Consider the following 26,565-nt stretch of genomic DNA (forward strand, 5'->3'; position numbering starts at 1 on the left):
TTAACAAAAGTACAAAAAAGAAATTGTGAACTTAGTTTTTTGGTCAAAAGTTATGTTTTGGCGTTAAAAAATCATTTCATGGTAGAATTAAAATTGTACTTTGTTATTAATAAATATAATTTTAAGAATCTTAAAAGCTTTCTACAAAAAATCTTTAAAAATTCTTGATTTTTTCCTAAGCTTTTAAAGACTGACCTGTAGTTGTTGTAGATATTCTAACTGTTCAATATTTAGAGGAAAATCTCCTATATTATCCAAGGGGTTCTTCAATTCAGTAGATTCTAAACATTATACATATTATCCAGGGGGGTATTTAATTCAGTAGATTCTAAACATTATACATATTATCCAGGGGGTTCTTCAATTCAGTAGATTCTAAACATTATATATATTATCAAGGGGGGTATTTAATTCAGTAGATTCTAAACATTATACATATTATCCAGGGGGTTCTTCAATTCAGTAGATTCTAAATATTATATATATTATCAAGGGGGGTATTTAATTCAGTAGATTCTAAACATTATACACATCATCCAGGGGGTTCTTCAATTCAGTAGATTCTAAACATTATACATATTATCAAGGGGGGTATTTAATTCAGTAGATTCTAAACATTATACATATTATCCAGGGGGTTCTTCAATTCAGTAGATTCTAAACATTATACAAATTATCCAAGGGGTTTTTCAATTCAGTAGATTCTAATCATTATACATTTTATCCAGGGGGTTCTTCAATTCAATAGATTCTAAACATTATACATATTATCCAGGGGGTTCTTCAATTCAGTAGATTCTAAACATTATACATATTATCCAGGGGGTTCTTCAATTCAGTAGATTCTTAACATTATAGATATTATCCAGGGGGTTCTTCAATTCAGTAGATTCTAAACATTATAGATATTATCCAAGGGGCTCTTCAATTCTGTAGATTCTAAACATTATACATATTATCCAAGGGGTTCTTCAATTCAGTAGATTCTAAACATTATACATATTATCCAGGGGGTTNTTCTTAGCAATGGATGACGAGGGAGTCAGCTGCGAAATATTGCACTGGCATTCAAAGTCTAATCTGTGTCTATCATATGAATCATTTATATAGAAAATAAATAATGTAGTTTTTCCATTTATGAAAGTTGTAAACTTGTAATACAATTGTAATATCTTAATCTCTGCTACAAAATAAATATTTAGATCTAAAAAAGATTATATGGAGCTCTTTAAAACTGTTCCCTCATATTCATGGCTATTTATTTAATTTCGCAAATGCTGATATTTACGTAAAATATTATAACCCATTGGAAAATTGTCAAGACGACATTTGATAATTTTTTTCGATGAATGGCTCATTTAGGGTTCAACTTTATTCACTATCTTTTTATTCATTTATATTTAATGATGAATAGTTTTAAAAACTGTTATGAACTGGTGTGTCCTCTTAATGTTAAGCATATATCGAACTCAACCAAATCATTTTCAAATTTAAACATTTTGTTTTAAATCACAAAGAGAATATTACGGTTATTAAATGTTTTCTGTAAATTTGATATTTTATTCACCTGTGGACGGGAATGGAGAATTAGAGGGGAAAGGAAGAAAATCATTCTCGAAGGAACCAAGGGAAGAATACTCAGAAGGTTGGAAGGGAAGAGGAGAAGGTTGGATTGGGAGTGGAGAAGGTTGGAAGGGTAAGAGAGAAGGTTGGAAGGGTAAAAGAGAAGGTTGGAAGGGTAAAAGAGAAGGTTGGAAGGGTAAAAGAGAAGGTTGGAAGGGTAAAAGAGAAGGTTGGATGGTTGCGACGGAAGTTGTTGTCAATGAAAAAACGAACCCGTCTCCATCGTCAAAACCTTGATCTGGATACTCGTCTATATAGTTCTCCAGGTCCTCCTGGAGATCTGGGAGATCCAAAGATCTAGCCTACACAGATATACATATAGAAACATAGATATTACACTTATTAGAGAAATTTATGTAATAAATTTAAATCATTTAAAGAAATAAATTTGTTCAAGAAATCGTTAGGTGATTTACTTGTATAAATCACTTTCGAAATTATAAATCAGCTGAGAAATAAAGAACACAAATAATCGTTTGATGACGTCTAAAAGTTGTCTGAAGAAAGAAGTACAAAATCACAAATTTACACATTCTACATATTCACCGCACAATTGCAATTATAACTGTCGTCTTTCTGGTCTATAGTTTTATGAGCTTCACTCTACGGGCACAGTGTAGAATACAATTCATTTTAAAATTTAAGAAGGATAATTTTTGAAGGAATAATACTAGCTTGAAGAAATAAAAAAAATAAAAAGAAAAAAATGATCGAAAGATAAAATGATTGAAAGATAAAATGATCAAAAGATAAAATGATCGAAAGATAAAATGATCGAAAGATATAAATGATCTAAAGATAAAATGATTGAAAGATAAAATGATTGATAGATAAAATGATTGAAAGATAAAATGATTGAAAGATAAAATGATTGAAAGATGAAATGATTTAAAGATAAAATGATCTAAAGATAAAATGATCTAAAGATAAAATGATCAAAAGATAAATGATCGAAAGATAAAATGATTGAAAGATAAAATGATCGAAAGATAAAATGATCGAAAGATAAAATGATCGAAAGATAAAATAATTGAAAGATAAAATGATCGAAAGATAAATGATCGAAAGATAAAATGATTGAAAGATAAAATGATCAACAGATAAAATTATCGAAAGGTAAAATGATCTGAAGATAAAATGAAAGAAAGATAAAATGATCGAAAGATAAAATGATCGAAAGATAAAATGGTCGAAAGATAAAATGATCAAAAGATAAAATTATCGAAAGATAAAATGATCAAAAGATAAAATGATTGAAAGATAAAATGATGATACCTGAGATGATCGAAGGGAAGGGTTGGGCAGAGTAGATTCTAAAACTAAAAAATTATTACTAAAGGGATTGTTCATTTTCAATCTGTTTAAAAATGCTTAAAATAACCCTATTTTTGTGATTAGGAACACAAATAATTCTTCTATCAAATATGCTAAAAGAAGCTCCTGGGACCTAGAAGGATCAAAAACGTTAACGAGAATTATATTCTTCTTTTCAAAGCTTATTTTTTGATGTTTTAAAACATTTTTATTAAGAAAGAAAAATGAATTAAAAAGTCGTTAAACTTTTCCTCTACGTCAGGAGGAATACACAAATTTAATAGTCAAAATTTATAATTTGAAATTTTATTTTTATTCTGCACCAACCTGTTAAAGTTTCATCCGATGATATAGAAGTTGAGAAATCAGTATTTATTTCCAGCGGGGGTGTCTGAAACAAAACAATTCAACGTTTCAAAAGTTTCAATTTTGTAATCTGCAATTTCCAAATCTTCTGAACTTTGCAAATCTTCAAGGTTTGGAATTTCTGAACTCAGAATCTCTGAAAATATAACATTATTCTTTTTACAATCTAAAAATAAAATTTTTGTAAATTGTCAATGTGAGTTCAGGAACCATTCGATGTCAAAATTTGGAATTATATTTTTTTTTCTATTTGAGATTAAAGCGACATTTATCGGCCATTTTCTTGATAATCTCTTAACAGAACGTGTCTACAATACTGACAAAAAATCATTTAATTTAAAATATATTTTTTTAATTTTCTTCTTTTAATAAAATCCAACCTGTTTGCAGTAGAAGCTGTGACGACTCAGAGCTAAAAATATACATTTTCAAAACGTTTAAATATAAATCTTTAATTCATTAAAATGAAAATATGTTTCGTCTTGTAATTTTGTTGTTTTTACAAACATTTCTCTGAAGTTAAACGAATTTGTTTATTCTCAGCAGAATCCTTTAGTATTTTTAATCTTGGCTTTTAATTTATTCAGTTTTTTCTCTAGCAAAAAAACAAACAAACTAAGAACACTTTTTGTCACCAGGTTTTCGGTTTAATGACAAAAGCAGTTAGAGGAGGAATTTTTGTCACAAATATTTCTTATAGTCTTGTAGCTTTTTAACTTTTTAACCTTATATTCAAGTTTTATATAACTTATAAATAATGATTTGTAAGAGTGGATGAATACTTAATTTATTATTTTTGAAAAATAATTTTTAAACGAAAGTTTTCGTCGATATGTAATAACACACAAAATAGTTCCAAACCGGAAAGGTAATTATTAACGTGGAATATACACTAGGATCTTCTTAAATCAAATGTGTACTGTTCTCAGAGCCCGAAACTTAAGACAGAGTATCGTAATGATACCCAGTATCGATACACCGGTTTTGCAGATACCAATATTTTTGGACAGAAATATTATTTCATGCGGTTTCTTAACATTCTATTTTTGATTTCTTAAATTAGAAAATTTGCAAATGCACAGACTTTAAAAACGAAACTCGAGAGTTTTGTACAACGATACTCTCTTAAATTTCTGGCTCTTTAATTTCTGATAAATATTAAAGGGACTGCAAACGAAATTTTAAGTGCCCCTCCATTTATAGAGTATGTCCGATACCCAATGGTACCCTTTAAAGCCCTGTCTGATCAAGAATGCCGGAGATATTTTTTAAATCTTTCTTAACAAATTTATTATTTTCATTTGCGGTTTCTCTGTATGTAAGGTGTCTTGCGGATTTCTGCCTCAAATACAAAAAGAGTAAAATGTCAGAATAAAACACTGAACAAGCTTGTAACCATTGTGAATCAGTTTAAAATTGCGTTTACAATCTATTAAATGTTTATGCGTTCTATAACAAATTTTAGATCCTTGAACTATCCACTTCACGCAAAAACTGTTTTGCAATAAAGGAAAATAAAGAAATTAATAATAATACAAGAAGCGACGATTTCTTCTTCATCATGATGAATTTTGAAAGGGTGCCGATTCTTTCAATGAAAGGTTACTCCTTCACTTTTACAGTCCGCTTTAGGAAATTATGAATCCTTGAAGGCACTTTTAGAATATCATCATAATAAGAAAGATACCTGATAGTTGCAATCTGTAAACTATCTAAAGGTCCATTCAACCCAGTCAACCCTAGTGTTGTGATCAACCTAGAAAAGACAAATTGAATCGAATAAAAATGAATTTATATTGTTTCGGGCTTTTCTTTCTGTCACGTCATAAGTATTATTTATTTTCTCCTTTTATGATGATTTATTTGTAGATTTTACTTATTTGTCAATGCATAAGATTATACGCGACGAGCTAAGTTTTTTTCTTTCAATATTCCTTTTTTGCCAAAGTGTTTTAAAAATTTCTCTAAGATTATGCATATATTTTAGATAAATGGTTTCTCTGAGAGTATGTGTTGTAAATGTTATAGATAAAAGGTTACCTCTGAAATTGTTCATCCTCTGAGCTAAAATCTTCCTCCTTCTCTTCAGATACAAGTAATCCTGGGCTTGAATAGTCTTCAGTTAACTCCAGGTTATCCTCCATATTCTCAGTGACATCTTCTTCAGAATCTTCTTGTCCTGTAGTGTCTTCAATACTAGTCGTTTCTTTGTAAGGTTTGAGAACAAGAATTGGAATATTTTCTTCTTCTTCTTCATTTTTTTCATCATCTTGCGTTTCGTCTGTGTTTTCATTAGTCTCTTCATTTCCCGTCTTTTTATCTTTTTCTTTGGAAAATATGTTGTTAAGATGATTTCTCCGAATCTCTGGTCGGTTAAACCTGTCGAATTTCTTGAAAGAAAACCGGTTTTTAGGTTCTTCCTTTGACTCTGGTCCATTTCCAACATGATCTGCCTGGGTGGTAGTTAGTTCTAAAAAGCAATAATAGATGGCGCTTTTTTCCCCTCAGTATATACAAGATTTGAGAAAGAGCTTGATCTAGAAGGAATGAATGTTCTCTCTAGAATTGAAGTGACAGGTTTAGGAGAAGCTGAAGCACTAAGCACAGATCTAATATGCTCCCGGATATAGTTCTTCCGAGATCCGAACCTTTTCTTCTCATCCTGGACAAATTAAACTATATTAAAGGGACTGTAAGCGTAATTTTAAATGAGCCTCCATGAAAAGATGGCGCTCCTGATTCATAAAGGTGTAACATATATCAAATCAATTATGATGAAGAATTTGTGGTCTTAACTAGGTTTACAGTTTAAAGATATTATTTCGTTATAATAATTTCTATTGATTTTCTTGCACTGGAAATGCGCAAGCCACTTAATTGGATAGATATTACAAATTTTCAAAATTATAAACATTCATATTTAGTTTTGATACCAAAGAGATTAATACGAATATTATATGGGAGTGTTACGCGAGCCATGCTGCGTTCATAAAGTCTATGTGATACCCCTGTGAATCTCTGAGTTCTCCCTGAGGATCTGTACAGAACGTATTGAGAAATAAACGTTCGGAACCTTATTATCATCCTTTTGTTATGGAGAGCGTTGAGAGAAGGAAGTCTTACAATCCTGTCCAGAGAAATACCACTCGGTACTTATAGAGTTTCATTAGGTCTTTAGGGAAATCGCTAAGTAGCGAAACAGGGAGTCATATTTAAGTAAAATTGATTTTAGCAAAAGATTTTTAAAACAAAATATACTGCATAAAGCATTTAATATCTAATTCAGTATATGGAAGAAGACATTCAAAACTATTTACCAACTGTCATGTTTTGTGGGAGACCCTGTAGTCTCTTTAAAGGGTCATATTTCGTGAGACACCATGTAGTCTCTTTAAAGGTTCATGTTTCGTGGGATACTCTGTAGTCTCTTTAAACTTTAATGTTTCGTGGGACACCCTGTAGTCTCTTTAAAGGGTCATGTTTCGTGGAACACCCTGTAGTCTCTTTAAAGGTTCATGTTTCGCGGGGCACCCTTTAGTCTCTTTAAAGGGTCATGTTTCGTGAGACACCCTCTAGTCTCTTTAAAGGGTCATGTTTCGTGGGACACCCTCTAGTCTCTTTAAAGGGTCATGTTTCGTGGGACACCCTCTAGTCTCTTTAAAGGGTGTGTGAAAAAAGATATTTGAACTTAAAGGGAGTAGGATTCAAATCAAGGGTTAAAGATGCTTTTGAGCTGTTTATTGGAAAAACTTTATTCAACCCGTTTCTGAATAAATATATTCTATCACATGCACATTTACTTAGTCAGTCGCTTTTATTATTCAGAAATATCTATCCTATTATTCAGAAATATATATTCTATTATTCAGAAATATCTATTTCATTATCCAGAAATATCTATCTTATTATCCAGAAATATCTATCTGTCTTTTTTTTCTTCCAATGTTTACCTTTTGGCCGAATACACGAAAAAAATAAAATATTGTAAACAATTTACCTTTTCATCTGGTTTTTCAACTTGGTTAGGTTTCTCTGTAATAGTGGAGGGTCTCACAGCTGAACCTGTTGGCTTCCTTCAGAATATTAATCATATTAATCATATGAATTATTTTGATCCTTTTAATCAAATTAATCATATTAATCATATTAATCATATTAATCAAATTAATTATATAAATCACACTAATCATACTAATCAAATTAATTATGTTAATCATATTAATCAAATTAATTATATTAATTATATTAATCATATTAATCATATTATTCATATTAATCATATTAATCATATTAATTATATTAATCATATTAATCATAAAATCATATTAATCATAAAAATCATCTTAATCATATTATATGCATATATTAATCATATTAATCATATTATATACATATATTAATCATATTATGAAATATTATGAAAACGATTTGAATAAAGAATGCACATTTACTCACAAAGCATCCGTTTTTAAATACTAACAACGATAATGAAAATATAATAATAATACTGATTAAAGTATTAATAACAATAATAGTATTAATTAATGTCATAATAGTCATTTGAAACATAAATAATTATAATAATAATTATAATAATGATGATAATAATGTTAATAATAATGATACCTAGTGGATGATGAGAAAATAGGATTAGTTTCTCGAAACTTTTGAAACCTAAGTTTTAATCTTTCCTTGAAGGATAAATTTGCCTCCTGTCTCTCACTACTCTCACTAATAAACATTCAAACATTAAATTTAAAGACAAATTTTTTATGATGAAATTTCATAACATTTTGATAAATTGGATCCAACATAACTAACATCTAAAGAATAGGTTAATAGAAAAAGAGTCATTTTAGGAATTAAGTCTTTGACACAATGCCACAAACTAAAATTTTATGATTCCTATATCTTTGCAACCTCATGGTGTAAACCTTTGATATTTCAAGCTTAGTTTATTTGATCTAACAGAATTTATAGTTTGAAATATCTGAGGTCTACCACATTGGATTGCAAAGATATAGGGATTAGAAAATCTGAGTGTTTAGTAAATACTTAATTCCTTAATATTATGAAATTCTTTGAAAAATCTCAGAAGGCATGTTTGTATAACACATTTTAGAATTTCTTTAAGAAATGTCTGAATTTCTTCTAAAAAGTTATTGCCGGAAATGTTCGAATGAACCTAAGTTTAGAGAAAACATAAGAATTTTACTTTACTTGTCGTTATATCGTCAAAGTAAAATTACATATTTTTGCAATATAAGAAATTCTCCAGCACACTCTTTCATACAAACAATTTCAAATTATATTCGTTTCACAAGAAAAAAAATTCAAGTGAAAAATTTAGAAGTAAATTTTATAAAATTTGATTTTGTTTCCTAGTATCTTGCCCAACTTCTGCCGATTTAGACTCTCGAAACCTAGTGGATGAAATTAAATATTCATGAATCATTTTAAAAAGTTTTAAAACAACTTAGGATCAATGAACATTTTTCTAATTATTTAATACTAAGGATAAAAACAGGTTTATGTAGCTCTATAATGTACACATGTTTAGTTCTAAAGAAAAGTATAAGTGAGTTAGTTAGGAAAAACTAAAGGCCACGGCGCGTTGTAAAGTCGACCCGGTCTTAAAAATGATTCCTCTTTTTCGGAGCTGTCTAGATCTCTTTGTACATTTAGAACAGTATTATTTCTAATATTAAACTTCAAGAAAAATGTGAAAAAATCTTTTACAGAATTAAAACTTACAGACTTTTAAATAAATTTAAAAGTTAAAATCTAATAAGTTTTTTAATGTGACTCCATATGTTTATAAAATGATCATCATTTATTATATTTAGTGGGACACACTGTAGAAAGTACACCTTATAAAGGGGGAAATGTTTTCTTGTCAAATTTTCTTTTCACATTTTGTTTTGAAAAGAAGTTTGAACCTGAAAAATAACATATTTTACATTTCCTTTTAGGATTAAATCAGAATTCAGAACAAGTTTCTTTTCGAACATTTGAAATACTGAATTATTTGTATATTAGATTTATTTGATATATTTCATAAAGTTCTGATTTGAAATACTGAATTATTTGTATATTAGGATTATTTGATATATTTCATAAAGTTCTGATTTGAAATACTGAATTATTTGTATATTAGATTTATTTGATATATTTCATAAAGTTCTGATAAGAAAATGCAATAAACTTTTCTAGGGCTCTGTATGGTTCTTCATGCAGGCAGTGTCAATATTAAATTTGTAATTAAAATTTTTTAGATCTAAAAAATTTAATTCTTAGATAAACATATTGTACATGGAGTATAAATTGGGAGTTAAAGGGACTGAGCCCGCGATTTAAAAACTTCGGCTCGAGCCGTAATTCCTTAAACCCGACTTTAAGACCCGATCTTAGACCCAACTCTGACGACAGCTTGTGTCACGTGATTGACAGCTGCGAGAGCAAGATCTTAGACTCGACTTAGGAGTTATGCCCAACGAAAATAAAACCGATGATTGATTTTAGTGCAGAGACTTGTTCTCATCAAAACCCTGAATGCGCCAATTCAAATCGTGAAAATCCGCCAAATAGAATATTAAACCGGTTATTTGAACTCAACTCTGTGGAAAATAAGATGCAGCTTGAATCCCAAAGCTCAAGCCGTAAATAATTTCGCGGGCTCTGGTGACGTAATTTAAGTGCTCCTTTATTTGTTATAGCGGTTTGTCCGATTCTCAACAGTAACCCTTTAAACCTTAGTCTTATCAATGATGAATAAGATATCCATAGTGATCATTTTTAAATGTCGTTTTTAATTTTAAGTGACTTACGCATTTACGCTTATGAAAAAAACAGAATTGAACACTTTTTAGACACCAACATCTTCCTCGTTGTTACTCAGATAAATATTCAACATGTCTAGGTTCCGTTGTTAATAGGACGTGCAACTTAAAACATGATCTTATCTTAAAAATTTAAATTGTGGTGTAAAGTCGCTTTGTATCTTTTAAAAATTACGGAGAAACCATAAACTTTAGTTTAAAATTTTGTTGAAAAACAAGATGAAGGTTTATTAAATATCCGGATGAATGCCGCGTAGGTTAAAGACAACATAAAACCCGACAAAAAATTTCCACATTTTTTAAAACACGTCCCAGCAAGAAAAGATTCCCTTTTCAAGAACCGAAAAACTGAATTGGAAGACGATGACATTGAAGTAACCTTATGGGTACAAAGTGTCGATAATCAAGACAAAGATTTTTTTTAGTTTGAATCTCAATGTAATATATTTGAAATGGGATTGTGTATACACTGTACCTACACAACTGATTGCTATCTGACTATTTCAGATAATAACTTCTAAGAGTTTAAAAGTCGTCTTCCTATTCCCCATTTTTATGGATTCAACTGTAACTGAAATTTTGAATCTGTGTAGAATGTACAGAGAACATACCTGGATCCTGAAGAATCCACGGAGTTTGTTTCTATTTCAAGATCTATATTTCCCGTTCCTGTTTCCGGTACATTCTCTACAACACCTGCACAGAGTACAGTACAGTACATTACAGTACAGTACAGTACAGTACAGTACAGTATGGTTTTATTCAGTAAAATACACTACAGTATAAGTAAAGTACTGTACATGAAAATTTTATTTACAGAAATAAAGATTTTCAGTTTAGAATAATTAACATTTTTAAAATGGAAGTTTGAAGAATTCACTTATTGTATTGTATGGTTTTGAATTAAGAAAGCATAATGTGGGTTCTGAAAGATGATAAAAACTTTAGAATTAAAATGAAATAATTCAAAGAAAAATTATGGTTCATCGCACATTTTAAAAAGTTTAGTTTAACCTGAAAATCCCTTTTCATTCTCCTTGTTCTCAGTTTCAGTACTTTCTCCTGAAAATAATAGTTTTTAAAGGACTGCGCATTATGTTGGAAGATTTGATAAGCTTTGTCCTGCTGCAATTTTGCCTTAAATACATTTTATTTTTGATAATTCTAATTAATCATCAAGTTTTGAAGATCGTCATGAAATTAATGAACAGTCACTTTAAAATCTTATTTTTTGTTTCTTTTATTCTTGGTATTCTGCGTCTTTAAAACGCGTAGATTTAAACATACAGATTTTTTTCTAAATTCTTTTCTGGCACGTGCAGGTACATATATAACCTCAACATTCAGTTAAAAATAAGATTAAAAAATGATAATAATAATTATAATAATAATAGTAATTGTAATAATAATAATAATAATAATAATAATAATAATAATAATAATAATAATAATTAGGAACATATATAGGAATGTCTTGTTTTATTATTTAGTATAATATTAATAATTTTTACCTCTACTAATGCCCTAAAATATTCTGATCTAGCGAACAGAATAGGTTTGTGTGCATAGAACTTAAACTCGTTCACCTACAATTTACAGTGATAAGGATCCGGATTAAGTTTGATGCGGATCCGGATCCTGAATCCTGGATCCTCACTGGAAACAAAATGAATCAGGATCCGGATCCAGGTCATTGCTTTAAGATCTACGGAATTTATTTTAACAAAGCAGAATTTTCAAAAAACTTTCTATTCTTTTTATTCTAAAACTTGATGAATTCAGAAATCAGGAAATTTTTATAATATCTCTTTTTTCAATAGTTCAGATTTGGGATTTGAGAGTAAACAAGTTTTTTTAGTTGCAGTTTTTGGTTGATATTCCGGATCCAGGAAGCCAAAATCTTGCGGATACATCAAAGAAACAATCTAACAATACAGGGTTACCCACAAAGGATTATATATGATTCAATATTCAAATATGACGATTCCAAGTTTAATTTCTGCCAATTAAAATTATAGTATTTAATCGGTCAATGAGTTCGTTCGTTGCAATCGGATATACAAACAATTAATACTTTATATATGGGAATAAATGTACTTTTTTTCTTCAGAAAAATTGAATTATGCTACACAGGAATTGATCACCTTGAATAATGACATTGCCCCCTCCCCTTTGTTAAAAAACATTCTATAGGGTTATATACAAAAATAAGACTTTTAAGACGACATAAAATATCTTAAAATATGCTGAATCCAAGGTTATTTACGTTTTCTTGAAGTGGCTTGTTAGGTGATTTGACAAGGAAAGAAACAAGTTTTAAGTTGTGCAGAGAGCCATCAATATAACCCAAGCTCTATAGTAAAAACCGATGGGAATTTTGCTAATTACTTCTTAAAAACCAACGCTGACAACAAATGCTTTGCAGTGCTTAAATGTAAAATGTAAAGGGCAACAGAAAAGCAAAAGTGAGTTAGAGCGGTAAAATCTAAGCCCAAGACGGTGCGACTCTTTAAAGTTGACTGTCTCTTTAAAATTGATGAGACTTTTTATAAAAACAGGCTGAAACTGTGTGGCATTAATTCCGTACAGTCGTTTCTTAGTTTCTTAGTTTTTTAGTTTTTTAGTTTTTTAGTTTCTTAGTTTCTTAGTTTCTTAGTTTCTTAGTTTCTTAGTTTCTTAGTTTCTTAGTTTCTTAGTTTCTTAGCTTCTTCGTTTCTGAGTTTCTGAGCCCAAATCTTAAGACATCTTTATGAAACTCAGTATCGGAAACCGGGTTTCACTAATGGCTAACACAATTTTGTAGATATCTCAATATTTTGTTAAGTTTTATCTACAAAATGTGAAGACCCCAAAAAGAAAACTCTGAAGTTTCGTTAAACTATAAACTCCTCCTTTAAATTTCTAGCTCTAAATCTCATCACTTGTAGTTTACCCTGTACAATTACCTGAAAAAAGACATCAACATATTGATGTTCTACGCGTGGTAAACAAGGAAGCTCATCACCGCCATTCCATGATCTAAATAATTCGCCATTTTGAATTTTATAATATCTTCTTTGATTTACGCAGCAATGATGTGGTTGCGTGAACCTAAGCCAAAGGAATTGAGTTTTTGCAACAAACTCTGATTTTCTAATTTCAATATCGTTGCAGCCCGGTGTCGTAGACCTTTAATATTTCAAACTATGAATGATATTAGATCAAATAATGTAAGTTTGAAATATCAAAGGTTTACATCATAAGGCTGCAAAGATATTGGTTTTACAAAAACTGAATTTGTGGCAAAGACTCAATTCCTTTACTAATGTTACACTCAAAAAGAAATCAAAACAATGAAAATAAAAATGTGCTTTTTAATATCTTTTGAAATTAAAAAGTAATACAGAACTTTTTAATTTATTCAACTTGTTATACTTCATCGACTTTTAAAGGTTAAATACGATGTTGAAAAATCGTTAATAATTTATCTTTAAAATGGTTTATTGTTTACCTAAACTCTATAATGGGAGTACTTGTTTACCTCATCTACTAAACTCTGGGAGTACTTATTTACCTAAACTTATAATTGAGAGGTTTACCTAAACTCTTGTAGGAGTACTTGTTCACCCAAACTCTAATGTGAGTACTTGTTTACCTAAACTCTTATGGGAGTACTTGTTTAACTAAACTCGATAGGAGTACTTGTTTAACTAAACTCTAATAGGAGTACTTGTTTACATAAACTCTAATGGGAGTGCTTGTTTACCTAAAATCTAATGGGAGTACTTGTTTACCTAAACTCTGATAGGAGTACTTATTTACCTAAACTCTAATAGAAGTACTTGTTTACCTCTAATGGGAGTACATGTTTACCTAAATTCTAACGGGAGTGCTTGTTGAGCAAGGACTCCCATGTCCTGCTGAAGATCCCATTGGCTTTGAGGGGAGTGTATATAGAGACTAGTAATCTGTGCTCCTCGTTTACTTGTTACTATCAAATATATATATATATATATATAAGTATGTATATATATATGTATGTATATATATATTTACATACTTATCAAAGATTTACTACTGAAGATTGGTTCAATGCATGAAAGACAATGGATAGTGCAGTTTAACCCAAAACTTCGAGACAAACAAATTTATTAAATGTCGTTTTCTTAACCTAAAATAATGAAATTCTGCAGATATCTATTTTTTAAATTAAATAATTATATGGAGCGCTTTAAAACTGTTCTCGCATACTTTATGGCTATTTATTTATTTTAACAATTACTGAGATTTAGGTATAATTGAATAAATCCATTGAAAAATTGTCAAGACGACATTTTATCAATTTTTACACTGTCTCCTATGTTCTGGGTTAAACTATACTTTTCTTTGTTTAATAAAAATGTGAATTGAATACAAAATATATATTTATATGTGCACGCAGTATCAAATTTTAGTTTTATTCTAATTTAATGTTTCCAGTATAATTTTATTAATTTTCACAAAACTATAACTAAAAATTTAAAGAAGTTTCAATGAACATGAATGAAACCTTGATTATTGAACAACAGTTGTTTTTATACCAGTATAGAGATGTCCTCTTCCTAAGCTTAAGAAATTCCGAACATAAGATAATTTTGCTTTAAATACAAATATCAACGAATTGGTTTACATTTCGTAAATTAAAATCACAAAAAGTGTCTTTTAAAACTCACAACTATCAGAAACAAAAAGTGTGCTACTTGTTTAAAGGGAGTGACCGGCTATGTAAGGTAGTTGAACTGAGTATGCAGTGTTGTGGAAAACTTCTTTAGGATTCATTTGAGACATATTAAACTTTTTAAAAGTCTAGTACACTGTGATAAATAGATTAGTTGGCAGTACAGTGTACAAGGGAACATGTTGATTCCTGATTTCACCTGTCCAGTGTACATCCACTCCAGGATATATCTAAATGCAAGTGGAGATATTTCCTTCTTGTTCAGGATTACATTTTTCTTGGTTTTCCATCTAAACAAATTAAAAAAAGTTTAAAAAACTTGGAAATACAAAGATATTTGGAAATCAAAAGATAGTTTAAATCTGTGCATGCTAGCAGCTTTTCAGGGGGTCATTTTTTTCAACAGATTCAAAAGAAAGGAAAAATGAGTTTTTACAGTTTATTTCTAAACTCACTCAAAATCAAAAAAAAATCCAGGCCTTACATATTAACAGTAACAGACAGTGAGACTGTGGAATAGGAAGACGACTGTAAGACTCAAGTTATGACTTTAGATAGTTTAGTGAAACACAGAAAATGTGCAGTGCTCACAGACCTATTCTACTTTATTGAATGATTTCTAAGCTGCTGGTTAAACTATTTGCATTTTAAAACCGCATCAAAAATTCAATGATTAATATCATCGTCCTTTTCCAGTTTAATGGGTTTCCCTGTATGAATTTCATGAATTTAACAAGAGGGGACTTTTTGCGTACTATCCCGTTTTGTCTTATATACATTAAGTCTTAATTTGTACTGTACTGCTTGCTCTGGCTACAGGGTGTCCCAATAAACATGGGAATTCAGTGACGAATTCGATATCGTCTTTTCAAATAATTCTTTGATTTAGTATAGTGATACCTACTGAGAAAGCTGTAATCTGTAAGAGTTTCGTCTGCTATGTTTACGTTTTGTTTGTTTATGTTTTGACTGCATAGGGTTGTACTTAGTAAAACAAGAAAATTGCAGTATACAAACAGAGTAAACTTGTCCGTCATCACTGTTCATCTTGCAGAGACATTATAGACACATCTTTGCAGTCTTTTACCCTTTTCATAAAATAATCTCTAGCAGACATAATATTATGGCTTTTGAAATTAGGTATTACAATGCTAATTCAGAACAAAGACGATATCGAATTCGTCACTGAATTCCCATGTTTTTTGGGACACCCTGTACTTAAAGTTGAAATGAACCGGAGTTTTCTTACTGTGCCTGTTTTATGCTTTTTCCCACACTAAAGTACAATTTATATGTTTCTTAAAAATAGCCCTAAATTGCAATTCTAAGTCACCGCTAAATAAGTTCTCTGAAAAAAGTTTTTAGTAATAAAGTCCTAAATTTTGGCACTAAAAAAGTCCTCTGGAAAAAAGTCTCTGAAATAAAGTCCTACCATTTTTAGACTTTATTTTCTGGTTCCGGAAGTCTGATTTTATACAAAAACGTTCCCGGAAAAAAAATCCTGTTTTAGTAGAAAATGCATGGTGACAAAAGATGTTTTTAACAATGAAAAAAGGAGCAATTGATATAAAAAACACCAATAAGACATAAGACATAAGATACAATTAGGCTGACTCGCAGAAATTCTCCCAAATAAAGATTTAATTGATATTAAAAACACCCATGGCTACATTAAAAAAATCATGTATAGAAAAAAACGTATTTTTTACGAGAATTGATCTCATTTTCACAAGACTTAGGGACTTTTTTTGTTGTCTTTTTCTTCGGATATATTTTCTTCAGGAATTTATTTCCTGTGATCTTATTTTCTAAGACTTCATTGGCAGCCCCCATAGTAATTAAAGGAAAAAAGTCCCAGGAAATAAAAATTCAGGACATTATTTCCAGTGACATTTTGTCTTAGAACAAATTGGGACTATTTTACCAAAGTTTTGTTCCAGAAACTTTTTCCGGTGACTTTCTTAGAAAGACTGAATTAAAATGTTGGCTGTACCTGGTTTCTAATTGTTGAGTGAAGAAATGTGACCGGGTTGAGAGAATACATCTAAACAAAACAATCAAAGGTTTGTTTAAAGGGACTGTAAGCGTAATTTCAAGTGACCCTTAATGCTAAGACGGCAATACCCGGTACCCTTGAAACCTTTATCCGATTAATTATGTGTAAGATATTGTCGTTTTTCTATGGTTAAAGTGTTTTTTTTTATAATTCCTGTATGTTTTTCTGAAACAGAAATTCGCATATCAGTTTTGTAGAGAACTCACAATTGAAAATATTCAGTTTTCTAAAACATTGATATACAATTCATAATTGTGCAATAAATGATTTGGCAGAGAAAACATATTGGGAACGATTTTTGCAAAAAAAAAGGGACTAAACAAAATTCAGTAAAGTCGTCTCTGGAGTCTCATTCTTTGTGTGTAACCCTGTATCTTTAAATTAATCAAATGTTTCGTCACAAAGTTAAACAGATTTTCAAATAAAATTATTCTGAAAAAATCTTCCTGCTTTTAGTGTTTTACCTGTGCGCAGAGATTTTAACTCCATGAATAGAGAATGTTATATCATTATATGTTTCATCTTCAAATAATCTAGAAATAAACTAGATGTTATCTCCATGAAAAATAATGTTATATCATTATATGTTTCATCTTCAAATAATTTAGAAATAAACTATATGTTATCTCCATAAAATATAATATTATATCGTTATATAATTCATCTTCAAATAATCTAGAAATAATTAGATGTTATCTCCATGAAATATATAATTTTATATAATTTTATGTTTCATCTTCAAATAATCTAGAAATAACTAGATGTTATCTCCATAAAATATATAATTTTATATCATTATATGTTTCATCTTCAAATAATCTAGAAATAAACTAGATGTTATCTCCATAAAATATAATAGTATATCATCATGTGCTTCATCTTCAAATAATCTAGAAATAAACTAGATGTTATCTCCATGAAATATATAATTTTACATCATAATATGTTTCATCTTCAAATAATCTAGAAATAACTAGATGTTATCTCCATGAAATATATAATTTTATATCATTATATGCTTCATCTTCAAATAATCTAGAAATTAACTAGATGTTATCTCCATAAAATATAATATTATATCATTATATGTTTCATCTTTAAATAATCTAGAAATTAACTAGATTTTATCTCCATAAAATATAATATCATATCATTATATGTTTCATATTCAAATAATCTAGAAATAAACTAGATAATATCTCCATGAAATATATAATTTTATACCATTATAGGTTGTACTTGCAAATAATCTAGAAATAAACAAGATGTTATCTCCATAAAATATAATATTATATCATTATATGTTTCATCTTCAAATAATCTAGAAATAAACTAGATGTTAACTCCATGAATAGAGAATATTATATCATTATATGTTTCATCTTCAAATAATCTAGAAATAAACTAGATGTTAACTCCATGAATAGAGAATTTTATATCATTATATGTTTAATCTTCAAATAATCTAGATATAAACTAGATGTTATCTCCATGAACTATAATGTTATATCATTATATGTTTCATCTTCGAATAATCTAGAAATAACTAGATGTTATCTCCACTCTCCATGCATAGAAAATGTTATACTATGTGACCCTACATAATAATAATAATATAAGGATGTTTTTAACTTATCGCACTAATTTTTGGGTCACCCTGTAATTTGTAAATATTTTCACCTTCTCAGAAACTCGGTGTACGGTTCTCTTCGCATGGTACTCGAGGTTAACATTCGGTGCTCCAGCAATAGCTTCCTGTACATAATGTACATAGTGTAACTTGGGTTCAAAATGTGCAGTGAAACCCATAAAACTATAGAATATGTAAGATGGACTTTTAGATTCAAGTTTGAATTTTAAATATGAAACTCAAAAAGTATGCAGTGCATTCCACTTCAAAAATTGTTGATTTCAAGCTACTAAAAAAACTGCTTTATAACACTTTCAAAAACACAGAATATTGCTAAAATGTCGTCTTTCCTCTTTACAGTTTAATGGATCTCGCTGTACATGATAAATACATCTATACGTAGGCTTCATAGTGTACAAAGGCTTAATAGTGTAAAAAGGATGTACGTAGTGTGCATGGAGTACATAGGCTATCTAAGAACTACCAGACTAATCAGGGACGAATTTTAAAACTTTTAAAGAGCTGTAAAAAAATAAGATCGAAAATGTTAAAACGCGGAAATTCATCTTCGAAGAAGAAAAAGGTATTTGAACCTTTCAGATATTAACGAAGCTAAAGTATAAAACATTATAATCCCCCCCCCACCATTAACAATTCAAAATCTTTCCCTTTAAACTCACCTTATTTGATTTGTAAGTGCTCCGTACACACAACGTTCTCCATCGAACGTATTTGCATCACACATTGCTCCCCTATACATGTAATGACTAGTGCATGTACACTGAACAGTGTATGTACAGTTTATGTACAATGTACATTGTACAATGTAAAGCAAGATTTTAATTGGGAGAACAATCTCATGGAAATTGCGCCGAAGCAANCTTCATCCCAATTAGAAAAGGAACACAAAACGTAATTTCAAGTGACCCTCCATGCAAAGATGGCAACGTCCGATTTACAACGGTACTCTTGAAACCTTCTGATTAAATATGAATTAGATTTCCATGTTTTTGTTTACTTTAACTGCTTATTTTCTCTTGTTTATTTAAACTGTTTATTTTCTTTTGTTTATTTAAACTGTTTATTTTCTTTTGTTACTTGAATCTTTTTTATTCATAAGAAACAATGTAGAAATTCACAGATATATTTCACTTTTCCAGTCAGAAAAACGATGTTATCATTCTCATTTTTGATCAGATTAATATTTCAAGGGTTCCGTTGTAAATCGGGCATTGTTATAGTGATAACCAGAAACTTGATGCATTGTGCAATGTTAACAGACCCATTTAAGTTAATAAGTGATGTAAGAACTTATTAGTACAGCTATGTGTTTTGTAACAACATCAAATAAACGTCAGTGCTGTTTTAATGGCGTCTTCCTATTCTACAGTTTTCTGGTTATCACTGTACATATACCTTTGCATGAAGGGTCATTTAAAATTACGCGTACAGTCCCTTTAAAAACTCTTTAAGACCTCATATTGAATTGACCAACCTATGAAGAAGATACTCTACAATATGGTGGTGTCCACACAAGCAGGCGTAGTACAAGGGTGTTGAATCCCACTTATCCCGTAGATTTACATCAATATCCTTCTCCTCGCAGAGATACCTGGATATAAAGTGAAGGGAACAGTGAAACAAATATTTTTTGTAAAAAGGTCCTTTTGGACCTTTATTTGTGTAAAAAGTAAATAAACGTGCCCGCCCCCCCCCCCCCAACAGATAGGGGAGAAGGTCTCATATATGAAATGGTTTTATATGATGTAGGGAAAAAATAAAAATTAAGAAGTTAAAAGGCAATTTCAATCATCCTTTTTATAATATTTTTCAAACAAAAATTTAGCAATTAAAACCCTGAAAATAACTTCTGCGAAATACACAAAAAAAATTAAACTGTATATTTATAATTCTGTATTTATTTATTGTTACATCATCATGTTGAAAGTTTGTAAATTAATTACCGAAAATGCTGTGTAACTTACTTTACTCTGGTAATGTCTCCCTTCTTGCAAGAATGAAAAAATTCTTGAATGTCCATGTTGCGTTATCACAGCTTTATTATGTTATAAAAGTATACAATTTTAATATTTCAATGTTTTGAACGGAACGGTCTGTAAACTGTAGAAGAAGTGTACACTTTAGAACAGCTGGTGCTACATCATCGAAACTATGCCTTTTAAAATTTAAAAAAAAATTATGGTAAGAATCTGATAATTTGCCAGTTGATCATATCCTCATAAATATGTATCAGAATAACAAATAGTTCGGATTAAATTTGTCTCGTTGATGCGACATAAAAGTAATTTTCTACATTTTTATTTTGTGATCGGGTTCTTTCCTCGACGAACCAATTTTTTCCGGAGTAAATTTTTTATTTAATGCTTCCGAAGCAAAAAATATCATTTAATTTTCTTTAAAAGAACAATGCTGAAACCTTTAGAATGGTGGATATCGAGATCAATGCTTTATCTTCTATTTTTCTTAACCTCCAGATTAAATAATGCTTGTTCTCCTTCTCCTCTTTCTATTTATCTCCAGATTAATTAACCGATCAGAATTAAGGATATCCCATTCTAAAGTTTTCAGCTCAGAAAATATTTAGGAAAAACGACTGAATAGAATGTCGTCTTTTAATTTTCTTAAATTGTCGTCTTACAGTTTAGAAACGTCAAAAGAATAATTCAAATATTATTGGCGCGGCAACATTCGACGAATCACATCGCAGGAATTTCTTATAACCGGATTATCGAAGTTGTGTTAACCAATGTCCAACGGGAGATAGATGTATAAGCATGAAATTTGGGCGCGTAAATTTTACAGTTCGTGTGCTGTGCTACCATCCCGGTGAATGTTTCTTAAATGATTTAAGACACCAGTCACAAGGTGTGAAGAAATAAACGTTTATCAATCAATCAATCAATCAATGTTTCTTAATTTTAAATCTGGGGAATTTCTAATCCAATATTAATTGGGGTATTCTGCGTGTTAAACTTGTGTTTAAAAATGAAATTATCTAAAATGTATAACATTTTTGTCATGAATTAGTTTTCAATGATATAAATCATGATATAATCCAAATCTAATTCAGATTAATTATTGACAAGACCGTTTTCCCCAAAACAGTTCTTTAAATATTGAAATTGTTTGATTCAAGGGCTTTGTTAAAAGTTTAGGACAGACCCCGCACTTTTATTACTGTGTATTTAGTGTTTAAACAAATGGGGAATTTCAAGACAGAAATTTGGAATTATCTTTTCTGGGGGTTGGCAACGCAATCATATTATACATCTTGGAGTTTGCAGGACCTTAAAGTGAGGGGAGTTGGTGATAGTGTATATTTAATTATTTTCTTTTCGTATTTTAACCGTTTTGACTTTTTTTAAAGTTTATTTTGCAGGGAAATGCTGATTAGTTCTGGCATCTAAACGCACGTTTTCTCCTCTTCTTTCTGACGTAGACAAAGTATTTCTTTCATGTAAGTAACAAAACGGGTAAATGCCTAGAGAACGATTTTTGAACCCCGCACTATAATATTATATCATTATATNCTAGCCTGTCATATCCGCGTCGCTCGGCCCCCTAGCCTGTCCTAGCCGCAGCGCTCGGCCCAGAAAGTGCCTTTACCTAATTCCCTTAATATATACTAATTTTGTTGAAAATTAAGTGCTTATGTACAGAATTGACAGGAGGGGGGAGGGGCTCAAAAATCGTATACTAGGAAGGACCCGGAATCTTTCTAAATTCTTATCATGTGTCCGTCCTATGATACGATTTTTGGACCCCCCTCCCTCTCCGCCCTTTCCTAAAAATTTTGAACATGACCACTGATTTTCATCAAAATTTTAATGATTTTTGTATTATTTGGGTTTGGTTAGTTCAAGAAACTTTTTAGGGCCGAGCGCTGCGGCTAGGACAGACTAGGGGGCGGGCGCTGCGGCCACATGACCAATTATATCCATGAGTTACTTACGAGATCCATGTACAGAATTGATAGGAGAGGGGGTTGGGTCCAAAAATCGTATACTAAGAAATTACACTTATCTAAACCGTATAGAAAGGACCGCAGCGTTCGGTCCTGTTTGTCAATGTCCTACTTACTTATATTGATGTTAGGTACTTTCCCAAAGGCCTTTTTCTTCAAAAGAAGTAATAGCCGCAGCGCTCGGCCCTTATCCCTTCCTAGCCGCAACACTCGGTCCCATAGCCAATTCCTAGTCGCTGCGCTCGGCCCTCTAGTCCATAGCCTCTGCGTTCGGCCCCCCATTTTAGCCTCAGACGCCTAACCTAACCTTTAATAATGTACTATATTTTTCTTAAATAATTTTACTATATTTTCATAAATAATTTACTATATTTTCATAAATAATTTACTATAATTGCTTAAATAATTTACAATATTTTCTTTAAAACAAGTAATAGCTGCAGTGCTCGGCCCCTTAGCCCTTCCTAGCCTCAGAAGGCTTAACCTAACCATAAATAATAATAAAGATCGTTTAATACATGTTCAGTGTTCACCCTTTGAAGTAAGGGTATAGGCCACCAACATGTACTTGCCTTACTAACTGAGAGAGACTGAACGAATTTTTTAATACTTCCTCCTTGGGGAAAAATGCCGTTTTTCCTTTATGGGGAAGTTGCCACTTGGGAAATTGCACATGTGGGAAGTTGCCACTTGGGAAGCTGCCCTTGGTAAAATGCCTTTGGAAAGTACCTAACACCCTCATATTGTGGTGCTACAATTCGTTAATATCACCGGCTGTTGTTTGATAACCTTTTTAAATTTTGTTACATAAGTTGGTTTACGGTTTTAGCAGTTACGAAAGGCATTTAAAATATATATATATATAAAAACAAGATAAAAAAATTATTTTACATGCAAAAACCGCCTGTGATTTTTTTTTCATTCTTTTGATGTCTCGCATTACCAAGAATAGATCAATATAATAACAACAAGATAAAAAAATTGTTAAGTTTTCAATTTTCAGTTTTCCGACCAACTGCGAGTGAATCCGTGTCAACTATGGCGGAGAAATCCGGTGCTGGGACCTCCTTGAAGGTTCTACAGCCTAGCAGGCTGATCACACCAGGCGAACTCACCAAGAGACCTCGGTCAGTATCATGGGAGTAAAGTTTACAGACTAATCACCCCCCCCCCCTTGATAATCATCAAGAGGAAAAAATAAATTTTGTAGTAATAAGTAATCAACGGATGAAAAATAAAAATAAGATAGCTGTTTTGCCCTTTTTTAATAATCATATATTTCGTCGAGAATTTTTTTTTGGTTTGTGCTAGCATTCCTAAGTTACTTAACCAAAAAATGTTTTTTTTAGGTGAGAGGGGGGGGGTATTTGCGCTTTATGTAAACATAAAATCTACAAATTATTTTCTTGAAAGTTTTTATTTTTAAAAATGTTAATAACTGTGCTTAAACCTTAATTCTGCAGGTTAATGAGACCTTTGTGGATTATTTGGGACCTTACATATATTCAAAATAAAAAAATAGCGAATTTTTGCATGATTACATCTTGAAGGAAAATATTCGCAAAATGCTGTTGAAATTTGTTCACGCAAAAAAATTTGTGAGTCAAATATAAATGCATTTTTCATGCCAAGAACGATTACAAAAATTATATAATATTTTTTATTAGGCCTAAATCAATTGAACTTGAAACTGGCGTAGCAGACAAGAAACGGAAGATGGGACTTCCAGAACCTAAGGTATCGGAAAAAAACTGGATTAGATATTTTAGGAAACCGGCTTTTCTATCAGAGAAACCAGTTTTTATGTTTTTCTGAGGCCGCCCTGAAAATAATTAAGTAAATTATTCCTATGACAAAGGTGGCTTCGATTTGATACTAAAGTAAGGCTCGACCATTAACAGATGTCGGGAATAATTAAGAAACTTCCGACAAATTATCACACCGCCGGGTTTAACTTTGTTCTCTGATGCTTTCAAATCGCTAACTCAACTATCATCGTAGCCTCCCCCCACAACTGGCTTCTGGTTCTTTTGCTTTGAAAGAATTTTTTTTGTTTGTTCTTATTAAAATCATTTTATGAGAGATTTTAGACATTTTATTATCTTTTAAAAAATCTTTCTTTATTTCGAAAGTATCTGCCTCCATTTTAAAATATTTCAGGTTTTGTCTTAAATCGCTGTATTGGGGAAATTAGCCCCGATGGATGTCTGGGATTTCTAAGACCGGGGGGTTTTAAATCCTTCCCTTATCTTATATTATGATAATAAAGAGGGGAAAGTCTTCTGTAGTATCTCAATAAGGGACAAACTTGTTTACAACAAAAAATCCGCCCCCCCTTCCCATTCCCATCTTCCTCGGATAAATAAATAAATTAATTAATTATTAAATAAACTCGCAATTATCATTTAAAGGGACTACGCGTAATTTTAAGTGACTCTCCATGCACAGATAGCGATACCCAATTTACATCGCTTAGAGGGTGATTTGAAATTACGCTGACAATCCCTTTAATTAACCGGATGTTGTAGATGGGACAATCCCTTTAATTAACCTGATGTTGTAGATGGGACAATCCCTTTAATTAACCTGATGTTGTATGACTAACTGTTGTAGATGGGACAATCCCTTTAATTAACCTGATGTTGTAGATGGGACAATCCCTTTAATTAACCTGGTGTTGTAGATTGGACAATCCCTTTAATTAACCTGATGTAGATTGGACAATCCCTTTAATTAACCTCATGTTGTAGATGGGACAATCCCTTAAATTAACCTGATGTTGTAGATGGGACAATCCCTTTAATTAACCTGATGTTGTAGATGGGACTGTCCAATCTGACGAGGGCAAAGAGCAAGTCTACCATGAACCTTGCGGACAAATCGACAACCAGAGGTAAAATAAGAATGCATTACAATTTTTCCTAAATAAAACTTGCAATTTATTTCAATCTATTGCGAAGCCGCTTATTTTGTTTTTCCTATTTTCCCTGGCTCGATATAATAACACGTTAAAACAGCTCCCCTCCCCCCAGCAGTTGACACAAGACTAAAGGCAACTAAAGGCTACATTAAAAAAAACATACAATTGCAAGTTTTAAAGCCTTGTTTATTTCTTGATTTAGTAAAGTTACTACCAGTGTTGGATCTTGGACAAAGCCTGATAAGATCTGATAAAGATACCCTTTCATCGAGTCATTATTTATAATCCCGATTTTCCCGCGTATTTCACCGGAAATAAAATGTTTCCTTCAATATTTCAAGTTTATTTTATTTGTTTCCGAGTTTACAAAATCGTTTAAGCGTTTTAATCAATGGCTGTACTGAGGGATTATTAATTAATCATGAAATTCGCTCCGGTTGCATACAAAAATACGCGTAAAACACGGTAGCAGTCTTTATTTTTCAAATTTAAGTTTGATGATTTTTTTTGTGGAGGGTGGGGGGTAATTAAAAGTTGGAAATCAAACAGAAAGTTTCTTCATACTTTTTCTACTCGGAAACTCATTTTCTTCCCTTAAAAATCATTTATTTTCCCTTTAAAATCATTTATTTTCCCTTTTAAATCATTTATTTTCCCTTTTGAATAATTCATTTTCCCTTTAAAATCATTTATTTTCCCTTTTGAATCATTTATTTTCTCTTATGAATCATTTATTTTCCCTTTTAAATCATTTATTTTTCCCAATTTAGTGGGAAAAAATTTCTGTGCCTTCCGCATGCCATGCATATATTTCTTATTGGAAAAAAATATTTTTAAAAAAAGATGGGAGATTTTTTAAGATACCCCTGACTAACTTGGTGATCTAAAATCTTGTTAAGGAGGTCGTCTTAACACAACAACTACAACTACGCGCCCCGCGTTAAACCGTTATACAGTCTCAAGTGTGCGCCCAGGAATCGACCGGCGCGCAACTACAGCTAGCGCACTGAACTCGAGGTAATTTATTTCCCCTGAAAGAAGTTTATTTACTCCTTGTTTATGTTGTTTACTAAATAGACATAAAGATACCTCTACAATCGTTTCTAAGAAAGGTTTCAATATAATTTTGCTGATTT

General features: G+C 30.9%; 3 protein-coding genes and 2 long non-coding RNA genes across 5 annotated transcripts; 1 reads left to right on the forward strand and 4 right to left on the reverse strand.

Annotated features, from left to right (window-relative positions):
• Nucleotides 1–194: 194 nt before the first annotated feature.
• Nucleotides 195–3,335, reverse strand: LOC111714605 (uncharacterized). Its single transcript, XR_002768014.1, has 4 exons — nucleotides 3,265–3,335; nucleotides 2,899–2,942; nucleotides 1,568–1,925; nucleotides 195–281 (listed from the first exon to the last, which is right to left on the reverse strand). It is a non-coding gene; the product is annotated as an uncharacterized LOC111714605 (long non-coding RNA).
• A 1,570-nt stretch (nucleotides 3,336–4,905) lies between these two features.
• On the reverse strand, nucleotides 4,906–11,427 carry LOC111714599 (transcription initiation factor TFIID subunit 11). The gene is made up of 9 exons (XM_023489740.1): nucleotides 11,412–11,427; nucleotides 11,157–11,204; nucleotides 10,754–10,838; nucleotides 8,685–8,726; nucleotides 7,930–8,034; nucleotides 7,301–7,376; nucleotides 5,819–5,965; nucleotides 5,344–5,756; nucleotides 4,906–5,059 (listed from the first exon to the last, which is right to left on the reverse strand). The coding sequence occupies exons 1-9, from the start codon at nucleotides 11,425–11,427 to the stop codon at nucleotides 4,906–4,908; spliced, it is 1,086 nt and encodes a 361-aa protein (XP_023345508.1).
• Nucleotides 11,428–11,652: 225 nt separating this feature from the next.
• LOC111714598 (uncharacterized) lies at nucleotides 11,653–14,127 on the reverse strand. Its single transcript, XR_002768011.1, has 3 exons — nucleotides 13,995–14,127; nucleotides 13,088–13,160; nucleotides 11,653–11,728 (listed from the first exon to the last, which is right to left on the reverse strand). It is a non-coding gene; the product is annotated as an uncharacterized LOC111714598 (long non-coding RNA).
• A 595-nt stretch (nucleotides 14,128–14,722) lies between these two features.
• On the reverse strand, nucleotides 14,723–20,671 carry LOC111714602 (ankyrin repeat and BTB/POZ domain-containing protein 1). Its single transcript, XM_023489743.1, has 8 exons — nucleotides 20,510–20,671; nucleotides 20,020–20,136; nucleotides 19,205–19,276; nucleotides 18,575–18,649; nucleotides 17,359–17,427; nucleotides 16,832–16,882; nucleotides 14,956–15,128; nucleotides 14,723–14,727 (listed from the first exon to the last, which is right to left on the reverse strand). The coding sequence occupies exons 1-8, from the start codon at nucleotides 20,563–20,565 to the stop codon at nucleotides 14,723–14,725; spliced, it is 618 nt and encodes a 205-aa protein (XP_023345511.1). The 5' UTR covers nucleotides 20,566–20,671.
• Nucleotides 20,672–21,304: 633 nt separating this feature from the next.
• On the forward strand, nucleotides 21,305–26,446 carry LOC111714603 (uncharacterized; the record flags this gene model as incomplete). Its single annotated transcript, XM_023489744.1, has 5 exons — nucleotides 21,305–21,410; nucleotides 23,513–23,636; nucleotides 24,177–24,246; nucleotides 25,330–25,402; nucleotides 26,329–26,446. Coding segments are annotated over exons 1-5 (476 nt in total), but the record flags the coding sequence as incomplete, so codon positions are not given.
• Nucleotides 26,447–26,565: the final 119 nt, after the last annotated feature.

Source organism: Eurytemora carolleeae, unplaced genomic scaffold (genome assembly GCF_000591075.1).
Source record: "Eurytemora carolleeae unplaced genomic scaffold, Eaff_2.0 scaffold1614, whole genome shotgun sequence".
Classification (NCBI taxonomy): Eukaryota; Metazoa; Arthropoda; class Copepoda; order Calanoida; family Temoridae; genus Eurytemora; species Eurytemora carolleeae.

Bases quoted from the DNA above. Each gene is read 5' to 3' on its own strand.
- LOC111714602 (XM_023489743.1), bottom strand. From the start codon at position 20,565: ATGGACATTCAAGAATTTTTTCATTCTTGCAAGAAGGGAGACATTACC. The intron at 19,277-20,019 runs GTTGGTCAATTC...TTACATGTATAG, and splicing joins GTAGAGTATCTTCTTCATAG to GGGAGCAATGTGTGATGCAA. The intron at 16,883-17,358 runs GTAAAACACTAA...TGTTTTGTTTAG, and splicing joins GTTAAAATCTCTGCGCACAG to ATGTATTCTCTCAACCCGGT.
- LOC111714599 (XM_023489740.1), bottom strand. The intron at 5,966-7,300 runs GTAAATTGTTTA...TAATTTGTCCAG, and splicing joins TTGAAAAACCAGATGAAAAG to GATGAGAAGAAAAGGTTCGG. The intron at 5,060-5,343 runs GTAACCTTTTAT...TGTCTTTTCTAG, and splicing joins GAGGATGAACAATTTCAGAG to GTTGATCACAACACTAGGGT.